The 17,442-nt window shown below is 40.2% G+C and overlaps 1 protein-coding gene across 5 annotated transcripts in view; it reads right to left on the bottom strand.

Annotated features, from left to right (window-relative positions):
- RC3H1 (ring finger and CCCH-type domains 1) overlaps positions 1-17,442 on the bottom strand; it is a 77,215-nt gene that overhangs the window by 46,376 nt on the left and 13,397 nt on the right. For all 5 annotated transcript variants that reach the window (XM_065674162.1, XM_065674163.1, XM_065674164.1 and 2 more), the window contains exon 2: positions 5,399-5,765. In XM_065674162.1, coding sequence (XP_065530234.1) covers positions 5,399-5,629 — 231 coding nt within the window. In that variant the 5' untranslated portion in view covers positions 5,630-5,765. The remainder of the gene's footprint in view (positions 1-5,398; positions 5,766-17,442) is intronic.

Genomic DNA, 17,442 nt, shown 5'->3' with positions numbered 1-17,442 from the left:
GAATGTATTTTGCCCTACCCACACTTTGTCTTCATTCACATGAAGCATCTCATAGCAAAACTTGCAAATAACGTGCCTTTTTGCTGGTTCAATAAAATGTGCACTTCCAAGATTTTTTGAAGTATTTTCAGGTTAGACTGTTTAAAAAGCCAACATCTACCAACAGGAAAATGGTAAAGACATGATTCATAAAAGTCACAAGAGATCTGCATTTTAATTTTGGCTCTGTCACTGAATTGCTGAAGGACAACTGAGAAATAATTCAACTCCAAAAACTTTCATTTCCCCTTCCTTCACAAAATATCCTTGTGACCCTATGGTCACTTCTGTTTACACTGTCACTTCACAGCCTCAAAATAAATGTCCTGCAGAGTGAGTTCATTATTTTCATCCTCACTCAATATTTCATTCTCTCAGACACCACGCCCTTATCACAGTTTTCACTGCAAATGTATTTATAGAACATAATACCTCCCAAGGGGAGGTAGAACAAGACAGGAAAAATCATCTCAGAAGTTTAATTACTTCAAATTTATGATGGTTTTGCATACGTCTGCCTTGGCATGACTACAAGTGTCCTGGCAGTGGAATGCTGCCCATCAGCCTGACTGACTACTTGTGGCTGTGGAAAGAGGCAGGTTATGATGGCATGAGGAAGGGGACCGGAAAAGAATGCTAAAGCATCACCTCATACCAGGCAGTAATTCTGTGATTTTGAATTTGCGATTTAAGCATAATTTGACGTAGGATGCCAGCTGGAGTTATCACTAATTACCATTAGACATCTAATTGCACAGAGTGAGAAAATGTTAAAACAGACCAAACCCCTTTTTGTCTGGCTTGAAAACTGTTCTCCTTAATATTCCCCTCCTGCCCATAGATGACTTGCTTCCCGGCAAAACAAAACAAAACAAAACAAAAAAACAAACCCAAATCCAAAACAACCAAATCAAACCAAAACCAACAAAAAACCTACAAACCAACCCTAAAGGCTACTGTCTTCAGTTCCTCAGAAGTTTGCACCAAGAGCAACTTATTCACATGTAATTCCTCTTCTTTGGCAACTCATTTCACCAAAAGTTACAATAAAAAAAAAATTATCAAACACGCTATCTCTGCAACTGTCATCTTTCCCTTCTGAAAAGGCTATGAGCTAAGACCACTCCACCCATTCTCTCATGAGGTACATGATTCTATTGCCTAATGCCTAGAATTTTATTTAGCACATCCAGCAGAAGACTATAAAACTAAAGCATCACAGGAATTTTTGCCACTTGTTTGTCACCTGTTTGGAACACCCATGCTGCTGTTTCATGTGTTAAAAAAAGAGGAGGGAAGAGGTTAGATGACAGATCCATGATTATGTACCATCAAAACACTGGCTTGCTGAATGTTTAAAATAGTTGCCTATAGTGGATGTGGATTACTCAAGTAGTTAAAATTGAAAGCCTAATTACAATGCAAATTGGCCTAAGCGATTTCTTTACCTAAAAAGTTTAAAAAGCAAGGTATCTGACTAATGCCCTTCTGCTTTGTTTTCAAGGTCACTGCCTATACAAGTTGTGAATTTTCCATCCCTAGAAGTGTTCAAGGCCAGGTTGGTCAGTGCTTTGCACAACTTGATCTAGTGGAGAGTGGAAGCTCTCCCGGGAATAATAATTTTCATCTTAGGATCCCTCCTCCTCCCTGCCACCATCTAATATGTCTGAACTTACCTATAGTGGGCCAAATTGCCCAACCACTGCCTTCCAGAATAGACCCTGTAATCACAATTGATGTGTTCCATACTACAGTGGGGGAACTGGAATTTGCGTCTTTTGCAACAGTTAATTCCCACATCAAGGGGCAACAAGTTTTGCTTTTGGAAAGGGGCGGGGAGAGGGTTAACTGAGAAATAACCAGTAGTTCAAATAAGAAACCAACCATTAAACCAACCAACCATTAAAGTGTCAAAACTGACACAGAGGGAGAATGCCATTGTCAGAGAAATAGGTTACTGCTTTTCCCAGTGAGTATATGACAAATTTAGTATATTTTCCCAAGAAATACAGTCCTATTTTATACATTGTGCCTGCATGAAAGCCAGCCAACATGACTTGCCCTGGAATCCCACAATTGCTGCCAACCACAGCAGAATAGATTTGTTACTTCAAACTGCCTCGTCTCCTCCTCTGCCGCCAGCAAAAAAACACTTAGCACTTAGAGATGTGTGACCTTCTAAGAAGCCTCCCCAAAGGGAAAAGAACAAACTGTTTTCCCCCTCCCAGTTAAAAGCATTAATTGTGTAATACTGTATTTCCTTCTAATACAAAATATTTGTATCAGAATATATAATTTTAAAATAAAGTATCACACCTCTCCATGGACTCAGGTTAAAATGTATAAGGTTTTGTTGGAGATCAGGGGACATTGATGACACATACACCTTCCTGAAACTAAACCAAGTGAACAAGAAAGTGGGCTTTTTTTTCTCCCTGAAGCTGATGATACTACTCATGCTGGGTATGCTGGCTTGCTACTTCCAGATCATTTTTGTTAATACATAAAGAGAGAGCCCATCTTCTTAACACGAAGCTCAAAATTACAGTAGTTTCTCAAGCTGTTTTTTCGTTTGTTGGTGGGGTTTTCCTTGTCATTTTGTTTGTTTGTTTGTTTTTGGTAGTGGGTTTTTTGTTTTTTTTTTTACAAACTCCTTTTCTGTAAAAGAGTAAGAAAATAAACCAACCAACCAAAAAAACCCAACAACAACCTTAGGGGAGATTAGTGGAAAACAGTAACTGTTTCCCTTCACAGCAAAGCAGTGTACTTATTTTCTAGTACTCCAGAGTTGGTAACAGATGCCAGGAAGAGAAAGGGAGGAGAAAAGAGGGCGAGTTATACTGGACACCGATTCATTGATATGCTGATTTAAATTAGGAGCTGGGGGAGAGGTGGTGCAAATTTCTCTTAAGGGGAAAGCTTGTCAGTAATAAAAACCAGCTAAAGTTGATTATCCTTTAGGTAACAGAAGGCAGTGAGCAGCATGAATGCAGGAATGAGTTGCAAATGAGGGGGAAGGGAATACTGTCTCTTTTGGTGGCATTTGCAGCTTTGAGGTCACCATGAAACAAGGTCCTACGAATCCTCATCACCAAAAAAAAAAAAAAGCACAAAAATGATGAAGCACAAAAATTCAGAAAATGGAATGCTCAAGATCAATATACTACTGCCAAAAAGCCACTCTTCCTCCTTCGTATCTCACACACATATGGATGAGGAAACTTACTAACTAGCACAGCCACAATAAAATTCTCAATTACCTGTAGCAGACTGTGTGGTTTTCCATCTCATTCCAGAGGATCTTGTTTTAATGGAAATTTTAATTCAGGCAAAGATCAAGTTAAATATATCACATAGCTTCTCATCACACCATAACCAAACAAATGCAAGAAGAAAAACACATTTATCAAAAATGTGGACACCTGGATATAGCTGGAACTATTCTAGAAACTCCAGAGAGGAAGGAAGAAGATATAAGGGAGAAAGAAAATGACAATATTTATTTATAGCATCACCCACACATTTCACAGTGCTTGGAAGCTCTTCAAAGATGGTGGTATATGCATATCACAGAAATGGAAGCACACAGTCTCACTGCCTTCTCCTGCAGAGCAGGATGAGTCACTTGGCACAGCCAGAAACATAACTCAATTTTAAAACTTCAAAAAAAACTTCTGTGCCACAAAAGACCAACAACAAATTAGCCATGTTACTTGATAAACTAAATGGAAAAAGTGGCAAAAGCACATCTGGATCTCTAGGTCTCACTACCTGCATCATAACAATCCTTCTTTCCTCCCCACCTTTTAATATTCCTCCACAACATAGCTCCTCCCTTTTCCATTAACTATGGATCTCACTGAATTTTCTGCTGCCTTCAACTGTGCTGATCCCAGACACAGAAGCAGAACAGAATAAAACAGTAATTCCTCTATGATAACCATAATCCATCTACAGTCTTGTTCCTCGCCCATAAGTTAGACATGATTGTCCCTCCTCTCCCCAAGTCCACAATCCTGTCTAGCCTTGGGAGGCATGGGTCACAGGAAACTACCAGTGATCTAACCATGATAAACTTACATCAATTTAAGTCTGTGCTGCAAGTGAACAGGGTGATCCTGCTTTTCACATCCCTGGCCCTTTCCTCAGGCTGCCATTAGTAACAATGCCACTGATGTATTCATTCCTATTAGATCACCAGTTCAGCTGAACTCCCAAGTACCTGTTCCAGCAGAAAGGGGTACTCTGTCTCATGTAGACTTCCCCCATTCACCTATGTGGATTTAGAGTAGCATGTCACATCAGGCAGCTGCATTTCCAGAGCACAGTTTCAAATTAAATATAAAGCAGTATAAAGGCTGCTACCAGAGGTGTCTATCCCACTTTCCTTACATCCTGGTTTTGGCTGAGACAGAGTTAATTTTCTGCCTAATAGCTGGTACAGTGTTGTGTTTTGACTTCAGCGTGAGAGTAATGCTGGTAACATTGATGTTTTAGTTGTTGCGAAGTAGTGCTCACCCTGATCAAAAGCTTCAGCCTCTCATGCTGTGCCAATGAGGAGGGACACGACGCTGGGAGGCAGCAGAGACAGGACACCTGACTGAAACTAGCCAAAGGGGTATTCCATACCGCAGCATGTCATGCTCAGTATATAACCTGGGGGGTTACCCAGAAGGGGCTGATTGCTGCTTGGGAACTGGCTGGGTATCAGTCAGTAGGTGGTGAGCAATTGTACTGTGCATCACTTGTCTTTTTGGGGGGTTTTATTCCTCTATCTCCTATTATTATATTTTACTTTATTTCAATTGTTAAAAGCTTCCTACCTGAACCCAAAATTTTTTACCTTTTCTCCGATTCTCCTGCCCATCCCCAGTGAGCAAGAAGCTGTGTGGTATTTACTGCTGGCTGGGGTTAAACCACAACACCTTACTCTCCTCTCCTGCTTTTGGAACAACTGGTCGCAAGTTGGTAGGGTGAATGAGGTAAAGCAAGTAACCTACCACAGAAGAATCGCTTCCCACCAGATACGGTCACTGATCCAGTTCACTGTTTTTTTTTTCAGAAAATGGCTAGATATGTGTTAAAGAAGTGAACACAACCAGCTTATTCTGGTGACAGCTCACAGTTACGCTAAATTTAACACAAAATCACAGTCAGCAACTACTAGAATCAAGATCCAAACTGTTGTTTGAGGCATCCTCACTACAGCGTGTCAAACGTCTAAAACATGCATTCGTCAAAATTCACAAAAAGGAAGATGTCTACCCTACACACTATTACCACAGTCATATTCTTTATTCATGACCTCCTAAAAGAAAGAAGGAAAACACCACAGAAAGATTAAAAAAGGCACTGATACCTGAGCACCCACTAGTTGCAGCAATGCTGAGTTCACAGGAAGGAGTTCAATGTCTGTATTGATAGTGGTCTGGTCAAAAGGGCATGCCTTACGGTGAAGCTTGTTGAGGCACATCTTGCAGACAGTGTGGCCACAACCCAAGCTGATAGGCTTGCGGATTGTTTCGTCGAAAGTCTGTGTGCAAATCGGGCAGGAGAGAAAATCCGTCCACTGTGGAGCTTGTACAGGCATTGTTTCCGGAATTAATTGACAAGACAAAAATCTAAAGCACAGATTCCACTGGAATCAAAATGTTTGAAAAAAAGTCTGTTTGTTTTTAAATATCTTCTGTAAGTACAGACAGTCAGCACATAGTGTGAAACATAACCTAAAAGAAAACAGAAACAGAAGTTAGTGTTCTCTACTGGAACAGGCATATGAAAACCCTTGTGCTAGGTAAATACCACTCGTAGAGGTGTAACTGAACTGAGGAGTGCAGCTCTGACATTACATAGAGGACTGAGTCACGACAGCTGGTCTCTGTCACGTAAAAGCCACTTAAAACCACTTCTGTTGTTATGCAGCTAAAAATATAATAAATAAAATCAAGAGTTATCTTTCTCACTGAAGACTAATAAGCTTTTTAATGTTCCACTTTTTCATTACAAATGAGCCAATTAGCACCAACTACATTTAAATAAAAAAATACAATTTTTGAAGGGCTGTTGTGCCTACTCAACTAAAACAACTTTTTACAATATTAACTGTAAGCTTTAAATATTTTTGCATAGACAAGGCCTCATCCAAAACCTCTATCACAAACAAGTCTTCTTCCAAGTTCAGTGGACTGTGGATTGATACACAATGACTCCACAGAAACATCTGAGCTGCCACAGCCTCAAGAAAAAATATGGATGGATGGCTCAGGGTACAGTCAGACACTGCATGCAATACAGCTCTTGCACATTGCTAAGTAATACTACACACCACTACTATAGCGCCTTCACACAAGCTGATCTGTACAGAGTTGCATGGTACCATGAAAACTTATCCAGTCACATCTCAGCCTGGGAAACTCTGTGCATTACTGGATATAGTTTAGTGTTTATAACTTGCCTTCAGTCTGCCCACCAAGCAGCTCCATCCTTTAAAAGCAGGAAGAAAATTTCTAGAAGTCAATTTGGACAGGAAGAATGACAACTGTTTCTCAAGGACCCTTTTCTAACCCCAATTTGTATCATCGATTGCCTACCTAGAGATTATATTGACAGAGAAAGTAACATCTTCAATACATTGAAAAATTACAATGAAAGACCTCAACAGAGGGCAACCTGAGAGGTCTTTGTTACTTGGCACTTCTGAATCAAAATGCTACGAGGATTGAATATTATTAATTACAAGGGAACAGAAAGTAAGACATCCTTCTGGAACCAAGAAAAATAAGAGTAGACAGATGAAGTGATACGAAAAGAATTATCAAAAGGAAAACTGGCAATAAAAGAAGTATTACTGATGTCTGCCTTACTTTCTATCACCAGTGAAGTTAGCAGAAACATAAAGCAGGTCACTGATTTGCTACCAAACAGGTTTTTCTAAATCAAGCAGCAAAACAAGCAAAACAACAATAAAAGAACACCCCAACCACCCAAGTATGTTTCTCTTGCCCACACACCACTGGCTCAGGTTTCATACAAAGGAGCATGCACTTGCTTGATAATATCTGTTCAGATATAGCAGCATATAGCATATATAGTTCTTTTATGAGCAAAGCAGCAACCTTTTATCAAATCTTAGCTTAAAAAAACCCCAAAAAACTAATAAAAAAAATCAATTCTAAGCATAGGCAAAGAGAGAAATTTCAGGTTAGAACTTGTGCAATTCAGAATCAAAATATTTTTAAAAAGCAAAAAAAAAAAAAGTAATGCTAAAACAGCTACTCTGAAAAGCCTCAGGATTTTGTTCCAGAATTTAGCGCAATGTCATTCATCATTTTGCCAAGGCAAACAATGAAGAATTACTAGTTAAGCTTTTAGCCACATTTCATCAACAAAACATTAAAGCTTAGTTCTACAGCTAATGAAAAAAAAAATTAAATTCACTTCTATCTTAAAATGCAATGCACAATACCACACAACCACTGTTTACTACCCAACAAGAAATCAATAAGAAATCAATACCACCCAGACAGGGTGGTACTGAGGAAGAGGCAACGCACGTGGTTAACTAACACCACTGTTACATAACTGGAAGATATGCCAAGGTTGTTCAGGGTTGTCCGCTCCCCCCCACATTACTTCTGTAACAGCAAATCAGTATTTTTCTTTGGTCTTGTCAGCAGACAGCCAAATAATTCCCATTACTACTGTATCATCATAACCCAAATGAAAACATTTATAACTGTAAGTTACTTAACTGAACTAATTTCCTACAATACTCAGGAAATGTGTTTCCAAGCTTTCCCACCTCTCTGTGCTCCCTTTATGTATTTTTATGCAAACCTTTGTATCAAGTATTCCAGCTAGAATAATTTTTTGTAAACAAAATCTGTAACAGAAATAACCTTGAAACACCACAAACTGCAAAGAGCAGCTACACAGCTTCATAGGTTTAGTGTATGTGTTGCTGCGCTATGAAATACCATTTGAGGTTCAAAAATTAAGAGCTGAATCATATTGCTTCCTTCCTACCACATTGCTATTAAAATGTCTATGAACAATTTCCCAGACTTGTCTGCAATTCAGGAACAATTTGAAGCATTGATTATTAACCAAGTGTTAAGGAAAAGAACAGTTTCTTACTAACCGAGGAAATTTAAAACCAGAAAATAACACAGAGCTATGCCATCAACACTAAAAAGCAGATGTGGGAACAGAGATTCCCCATCTCAAGCTCTGGAAAAAAACGAGCTGAACTCAACTTTAACATGAGTTAACTAGTTTAAAAAAACACACCACCACAAAGAAAAACATATTATTCCTACCTGTACCTTTGGCCACTCCAGACAACTGGCATACCCAAATATGTCATACTTATTTGCAATCTCAACAGCTGTAAGAGAAGTCTGGAGAGTCTGAGGAGGGAGGGACAGAGTAATTAGCGGCATCCCTGATCCCTTATCAAGGTAGGTCTCAAAAGGCTGGAGAACAATGGAAGTAAAGCTTACACAAAAGCACGACTCTCAGAAGCATCTTAATGAACCCCAGCCTTGTACCTAACTGCCAGAATAGACTGGCACATAACACATGAATGGAAGCCCAACGGCCCTAACTGTGGATACGCAATCACCAGAGAGGCATGTTTCACCAGTGGGTGACAGCTCCCCCTGACCTGTGACAGATCTCTCTCCTACCCCTCATTTCACCAGACCCTGCAGTGCTTGTGGACAACTGTTGCCTAAATACCAGAGGGAGGCTGCAGATAGCACTGACACTAGAAAATACAGCTGGGAGAAACCTCAGGAAATCATCTATTTCAGCACAGTCTAACTGCTGGAGCAGATGGCTAACTGGCCTGATCCAGTCAACCTTTTCCCTAGAGGAGAAAAGAATAGCTGTTTGAGCAACAAACTCTGCTCTGCTTATAAGTCTCCCAAGCAGATCCGTGGAATTCCTCTAGTCCCACACAAGATGGGAATGGCATCATAGGGACTGACAGTTAAGCTGCATGGATATGGGCAGGCACCAAGCACTGCTGCCACATGTTTCCACATATTTGGTCCAGTTTTCCTGCTGGATCTTCAGACAAGGGAGCAGTCAAGTGCTATGATACAACATAAATCTCTTGCAGGTACAAAGCATACAGGTGGGGTATATGCCTCAGTAATGAAACTGGGAAAGATGTGTGCATTTTCACAAGGTTTGCGATTTGCTATGACCTTGGAAATAATTGGAAATAAAATATTCTCTAGCTTCAGAGAGCTACTTTAAACAAGAGAGATTACAAGCAGCAATAAAATGATGGAAACAAGATAGTCTCATTATCACAGACAGGTACTAGAACCATCATCAGAAAGAGAACACTTCCTCATACAGATAAGGAAAGAAAAGCATGTTCGCACTTTCACAATGCATTTTTTCAAATGTTTATCTCCAGCACTATGCCAGAGGTGAGCAAAACACAAAAAATTCAACCATTTAAATAAAACCCCTTCACCATAATACTATGGCATTTAGAATCATAGAATAGTTAGGGTTGGAAAGGACCTTAAGATCATCTAGTTCCAACCCCCCTGCCATGGGCAGGGACACCTCACACTAAACCACATCACCCAAGGCTCTGTCCAACCTGGACTTGAACACCACCAGGGATGGAGCATTCACAACTTCCCTGGGCAACCCGTTCCAGTGCCTCGCCACCCTCACAGTAAAGAACTTCCTCCTTATATCCAATCTAAACTTCCCCTGTTTAAGTTTCAACCCATTACCCCTTATCCTGTCACTACAGTCCTTAATGAAGAGTCACTCCCAAGAATCCTTACAGGCCCCCTTCAGATACTGGAAGGCTGCTATGAGGTCTCCATGCAGCTTCTCCAGGCTGAACAGCCCCAACTTTCTCAGCCTATCATCATACGGGAGGTGCTCCAGTCCCCTGATCAGCCTCATGGCCCTCCTCTGGACAGTTCCATGTCGTTTTCATGTTGAGGACACCAGAACTGCACACAATATTCCAAGTGAAGTCTCACAAGAGCAGAGCAGAGGGGCAGGATCACCTCCTTTGACCTGCAGGTCACGCTCCTTTTGATGCGGCCCAGGATACAGTTGGCTTTCTGGGCTGTGAGCGCACACTGCAGCCAGCTCATGTTCATTTTCTCATCAACCAACACCCCCAAGTCCTTCTCTGCAGGGCTCTCTGAATCTCTTCTCTGCCCAGCCTGTAGTTGTGCCTGGCATTACTTCGACCCAAGTGCAGGACCTTGCACTTGGTTTGGTTGAACTTCATAAGGTTGGCATCAGCCCACCTCACAAGCGTGTCACGATCCCTCTGGATGGCATTCCTTCCCTCCAGCGTATGAACCGAACCACACGGCTTGGTGTTGTCAGCAAACTTGCTGAGGGCACACTCAATCCCACTATCCATGTTGCCGACAAAGATGTTAAACAAGACTGGTCCCAACACTGACCCCTGAGGGACATCACTTGTTACTGGTCTCCAGCTGGACACTGAGCCATTGACTACAACTCTTTATGTGCAGCCATCCAGTCAGTTCTTTATCCACCAAGTGGTCCATCTATCAAATTGATGTCTCTTCAATTCAGAGACAACAATGACATGCAGGACAATGTCAAATTCTTTGCACAAGTCCAGGCAGATGACGTCAACTGCTCTACGGAACTGATGGACACATCAGTTCCGAAGCCCCATCATAGAAGGCCACCAAATTGGTCAGGCAGGATTTCCCCTTCGTGAAGCCATGCTGGCTGTCACCAATCACCTCACTGTTTTTCATGTGCCTTAGCATGCCTTCCAGGAAAATCTGCTCCAAGATTCTGCCAGGCGCAGAGGAGACACTGACTGGTCTGTAGTTCCCTGGGTCATCCATTTTCCCCTTCTTGAAAACGGGGTTATATTACCCTTTTCCCAGTCATCAGGAACTTAACCCACCCTCTCAATTTGCCAAGTATTTCACATCAGTTAGCTTCCAAACACTTTAAATATATATATATACACGCACACACTTCTTTGTGCATGACTGAGAAAAACAGGTATGCCAAAACCCAAGAAAACAATCTGAAAAGACACATCCAAAGAACTTAAACTGTAAGAGAAGAAGACACACTGAAGAATGAAGACGCCCCAAGACACAGACCTTGAATATTACACTGGGACCAGAGACAGACTTATTTTGTTATTTCTGAGTTTGGAAATATAAAATACCTGCACGCAAGTCTCCTCCTGCTTAGCTCTGCATAAGCTGTTTCTATCCACAGCTAGAATCACCTGGGAAGATTTCTGCTCTCTTCTGGCCCTCCCCCCCCCAAATCCTTGAAATTCCATCCTTCAACCCAGCCTGGAAATGTCACACTGTAATCAGATCAGCGACCCATCTCCTTTGGGACCCTGCCAGTGCTTCAAAGAAAGACAGGATCATTCTATAAACCTCTGGGATGACTGCTTAACACTATATCACACTCCTTACTCTGCCAGACTAAAACATAGAGGGGTAATGCACTGTCCTGTTCAAGCTGTGTTATGTCCGTGATGGCCAGAGCCTTTCACATGTAGCTAGAAAGCTTTGCAGATTCAACTTTCAAGAACAAGATGTTTTTAAAATGTAGAACATGTTGTACCAACATCCACTGGCATCAAGTTTCACACATGATGACATACAGGAAAACTTCTGCTTTCAGTTAAAATTCAACCCCCTTTAAATTAGTTGTACTCTCAGAGTCCTTCAGTACAGGTACCAAGTATATAGTGACTTCTCTCACAAACATGTTATTTGGATCTAATGTGTACTAGCACAGCTGTATCACGTGCGACTTCGTCATGCACAAGTTAACGCTGATCTTTCCCAGCAGCAGTGCACAGTAAGTCATGTTACAGTTTAAGGCAGATGACTCAGCACACCTATGGGGCACCCTCTGCTCAGTTTCTGCTGTTTCGGTACACACTGCTCATAGAAGCATTGTCTGCTCCAGTGTTTTCACATATCTCTCTCCAGCATTTCACTAAGCTTTTCTTACCCAGGCAATATTATAATCATCTTGACATTTGAAGATCAACATTCTGAGTAATAGCATTTTTATTCTCTGCTTTTATTTTAGTCCTGAAGCTGTTGCATTTTGCTGAGTCTTACTCAGAAACAAAATGAGCAGAACTTCCTGTAGCAGTTAACAGTGAACTTATAAATAAGCCTATTTAGTGCAAAGCTTAGTACTGTCACAGCTCCTCATTGCCAAAACAAACTCAGGCTTGCCAACTGATCTACTCATGCAAATACAGCTTTCAGCTAATCTATAATCTAATAAAGAAAATACCATTTTTTAAATTCTTCTAAAGAGTCTTACCCCTTGGTAGTAACATACATATTTCTGAGGAAAAGTAACCTAGCCAAAGATGCAGTTCTCTCTCCTGGGAGACTTGTTCTGTAATATGTTAGCAACTTCAAAAACTCCTCTGACAGTCAAGATTAAAAATAAATCAACAACCTAAACAAAATTTATAATAGCAAAACAATTCATAATTAATAAGGATCACCAGATGCCCACAGTACAAACCTAACCAAAACTGAACCACCCCCCCCTATACTTGCCTAGTGCCAGACATCACCTATTTTCACTACTGCTTTACAGGACCTATTTAAGCAGTAAATTTTCTACTCCAGAGTGTTCTATGTAATAAACAGTGTTTCCAAGAACACCTAGGTATCTTTTTTCTTTTTCCTGAGGAGAAGTGCAGGAACTAATACTTTTCAAAGTCCTGAATTTCATTTTATGGAAGAGCTGACCTGACACCCCATGGAAAACCCTGACCACCCAAAAGTAATGTTTTTTTTATAGAGACTCAACGCTCAGTTTGCAAAAGGCATGCTAAAGCCACACACACATAGCCAGCCAGTACTGCCAACTCCATGGTTCACAGAACAGGATAAATCATACTAGCTGTGTTTTCCATACCCAGTTCCACAGAAAAACCTATGAAAAAAGTAAACAGAGAGAGAAAGGCCGTGCCTGATCAGAAAAGAGTAGGTAGAAGAAAAAGCTGCTTACCGCTGCCCAGACAGCTCCATGAACACCACACAGAGTAAGCCCAGTGTAGTCTTCCCGATAGATTGAGATTCCCCTCCCTCCCCCCGCCCTGTTTGCTCTCTGAAACTTTGCTGTGCACCAGCAACTGACGGCCAGTGCTTCACTTCCTCATTCCTCCTCTGCGCATGCCTGCTCGCATGAACGCTCCCCAACACCACTGAATGCTTGCCCAGAAGACAGAGCTCTGTAACAATAGAAATTCTCACCCAACAGCAAATCTTGGAAGTTCGTGTGTAATACATGTTCCCACCCTTCTTTCAAAGATACATAAACACCAGCAGGCTCCAGTGGCCATTCAGTAAGTCTCTTTTAAAAGAAAAAGGAGAAAATCATGAACACCGTCAAAATTCTGTCCCAAACTCACTGAAGCTCAGTTAAATCAGACTCAAGAATTACTTTCCTTTTATCCTCTGTAATTTTTATTTGACATGTGAAAACAAAGGAATAAGTTTGCATACTTCCATGCAAAAATATATGATAGTCTGGAAAGTATGTCAGGAAAACAGGGAAGGTTAAGGACAAGATGTTATCCCTCATTAGAAGCTTCCTGGATTTTAACAGGACAAGAGAAACAAACAAACAAAATACCCAACATTAAGCAACCAACATCACAACTCTACCAGGGTACCTCTCCAACAAAGGATCTAAAAGCAATGTACAAAGATTTAAGCTTCACAACATCCTGTGAGGCAAGAAATAATACCTTATTACAGAATGGAAAACTGCTGAATTATTTATCCAGTGTTTCGAGGGGGTGGGGGGAGAGAGAATGAAACCTAATATGTTATTTTCTTGACCTCTTATTCTCACTCAACATTCAGTCACTGGTTTTACACCATAAAGGTTACGAATGTTTAAAGACAACACACATGAAGAAGCTTAAAACTGCCTGCTAACCCCCTCCCCTCCCAACATACAACCTGCACATGGCTCAAATAGTGTATTTTCAGGGCAGATATACACAACCAACTTCATCATTTCTGGTTGATATACATCCTTTACAGCTTATCTAAAAGAAAGGCAAAGTGACCAACTCTTACAGTAAATGGTTTCATGATCTATTACCTAGGAATATTTTTTTCTGCCAATCATAAGGATTCCCAAGCCCATAGATGATTAAGTCTAGGAAGTTAATAGCAGACAAGCATGTCTAGAACATACTCCTTTCATTCCAAATTAAAAGTTCCTGGATTTGCCAATGCAAGTGACTGCAACAGTAACACAATGATTAAACCAGGATCAAAAATCAAGCACAGACCAGATTACCAGAAGAAAGGCAGAAGGCACTTAAAACATCTGTACCAGTTTTCAGAAGAGAGACTTTAGCTCAACTGGTCAAATGATCCAGAGCTATCAATCCTGCCTTCAAGGAGGCAAGGAAATCATTTGCTCTTCCCTGAAGCAGGTATCTGTCTGAACAGCTGCTTTATGAACACCCAAATAACCAAAATAATTACAATAACTACAAGTTTGAAAACTAGAGCTAATAAATTAATGTGCCCCTGAAGAATTGTATTTTCATATTACTGAGTCTGAGGCCTTTCCAAGTAACTGATGAAGTTAAAGAGGACAATTCCTTATTCATACCAGAAGACCAGAAAAAACAGGTTAGTGTGCCCAAGAGGACTAAAATCCCATGTCAGTTTTTCAGTGTGTTTATACAAGTACCTATATTGCAAACAAAACAAAACAAACAAGAAAAAAGTTTTGCTTGGTTGTGCTTACCATCAGATCACCCCTGAAACAAGCCATATTACAGAACAAACTTGTAAAACTATTCAGATTCAAGGGTACAGACACGTTATTTCTTGATGTCGGCTAGAAAAGTCACTACTCTTCCTTAATTACTCCTTTCTAAGATATTCCAGCTGAACCTTTTGCACAGTTGTTCCTGGTTGAAGCTAGCAGTTTTAAAAGCAGATCTTTTATTAATAAACACAGTAGGCAGAAACGTGGGTGGACAGCAATTGCATGACCAATACGTCATCTGATTGAAACAGGCCAACAAATCAGTCACACAAACAGCTCACCTAAAATAAAAAAACTAAGCAGTTAGCTTCAAGACTAAAATGCAGCGGAAAGTGGGTAGCATTCTAGAGACTGCAACACTGCAGCTGCATAGGCACAGGTAAAAGAATATCACCCTTTGAGTCCTAACTTGCTGAAGCAAAGCTTGTGTTTTTCTACACACCTTTTGGTAACCTGAAGTGTCAAAAGTATCACAGCAGTAATAAGATTGCCATGTGCTACTGACAAACCTTAATAAAGATCAAAATCATCAAGACCAGTATCATTCTTTTCCATGCAGGAACAATCTAGTTACCTGGCTACTACTGTTCAGTAAATGAAAAGTAAATTTAGGCAAGGGGTGGGAAAGACCTTGTTGCTACTGTGATGCCTTTATCATTTTTCAAACTAAGATAAGTAGACATGTTAAGACCTAGCACAATTCAATGAAAGAGAAAGCATAAAAAAAAAAAAAAAAATAAATAAAAAATTAGAAAGTGTTGCCTGCCACCCACTCTCCAGTAAGAGCTTCTCTCCTCCAGCTTGATACAGTAGGTATAATTCTGCTTTTGATGTCAGTGACACTACAGCTACAGTAACACTACCAATGCAATGTGAAACAATGAGACAGAGAAGAGCAGAATTAAAGTCTGGTTGGAGACACTGGCTAAAAACTGTCCAAAAAACCTCTCCCACCTACAACACAACCTTTAATAGCTCTCTCCTCCTCCACTCCCTGGCTGCCCAGCAAAAAGAAATAAATATTCCCTGAAAAGAAACAAAACATAAAAGAATTCTAGAAATTGCCAAAGCTTGTCCTTTTTGAGTTCTCTGACTGCATGAACACTTTTTTGTAGTAAACTCTGCAAATATTACTGAAATTATTTCTGTGACAGACTTGCAAGGCAAGAATTGAGTAATAGTCTGAACTTCCTCCCTGCCTCCTTCCCCTATTCAGACTCCTAAAAACATGTTTCTATTTGTTTTCAAACTTCCTGGTAGATTTAAAAAACGCAAGCCTCATGTCCAAAATTCCAGGTACAATAGTAAGGAAATGCTGAAACACACTCTAAGAGCAGTGTTAAGTGAATATAAGTGCTGCTGCCAAGCATTGGAGAAATATCTATTTCAATGAGTCACTTAAATTTTAAACATAAAATCCCATTTTACATAGAACTTCACTGGTATTCAGAAAATATATTTTAAATGTCCATTTGAGAACCGTCTCAGACTTTCCTCTTCAGTGCTTGTTTCCTTCTCCTCCCTATAAATTTGACTTTGAGGTGGTTTTTCTTGTCACTTAGTAGATGCTGCCTCCATTTTAAAAACAGATGTCAAAGAGCTTCATGTTAATAACTGTTTATGTATCAGTATTTTAATAAAGCTTCAGTTATTCTATTTACCTCCAAAACAATTTATTTTGGAAGACTGCACTTAAACATCGAAAAGATCTTTTAATAAAAGCATGAAGTCATTCAAGAGCAGAGAGAATACCTACTCATGTTTTATACAAAACAACCAATATAGTTGCTCATATAGGTCATTTTTAATTCATAAGTTCACTTTAAGCATATTACAATCAAAAGAAAGATTCTCTTATCATATGTTGTATACAGAAGAATCTCTAAGCTACTGTGATGTTACTTCAAAAAGCAATGGAGCCCCTAGTTTCACCATAGCAAGAGTTCACAATGACAAAGAATTTTTTCCACCCCCTGAGCTTTATTACAATTCTATACTCTGTTGTAGCCTCAAAGATGGTGAGACAGAATTATTAAACTATATCGGCTTCAAGAATCCAGCTCCTCTGCTTCAGGCATCTGTTCAGTCAACCATGTAATACCATTCTATATTAGCAAGAAACTGTATGGCACCTATGGCACCATTATCTTCTGAGAAAATATGCACATTTGAAAACAGTTGTCAAACACTGTTCTGCTTACCACAACACTGCAGCCATAACAACCAAGAAGTGGAGGTAGGCACACTGAGGACTTGCTAATAGAAGATAATCTAGGTTTTCCCCATTTCTCTCACAGATCAGTGAGACGAGCTGCACTCATCTCTGTCTAGAACAATTGTTAAAAGATTACTGAAAACCCAAGACCAAATCATAGTCATTATCTACAAGCATAATACTCCAGACAACATTTAACACCACAGCAAAATAATGTCACCTCTACTAAGGCAGTAGATAATAACCTGCATCTCTTACCACAAGCTACAGGGGTTAACCATCTTACCCTTGTGAGGACTGAAACATCCAGACCTTTCCAGGATTTCATTCTACCACCAGTGAAGACAGATAAC

This window comes from Lathamus discolor, chromosome 3 (genome assembly GCF_037157495.1).
Source record: "Lathamus discolor isolate bLatDis1 chromosome 3, bLatDis1.hap1, whole genome shotgun sequence".
Lineage (NCBI taxonomy): Eukaryota > Metazoa > Chordata > Aves > Psittaciformes > Psittacidae > Lathamus > Lathamus discolor.
Note: the sequence above shows the minus strand (reverse complement) of the source record. Positions and strands in the feature narration are given on the sequence as shown.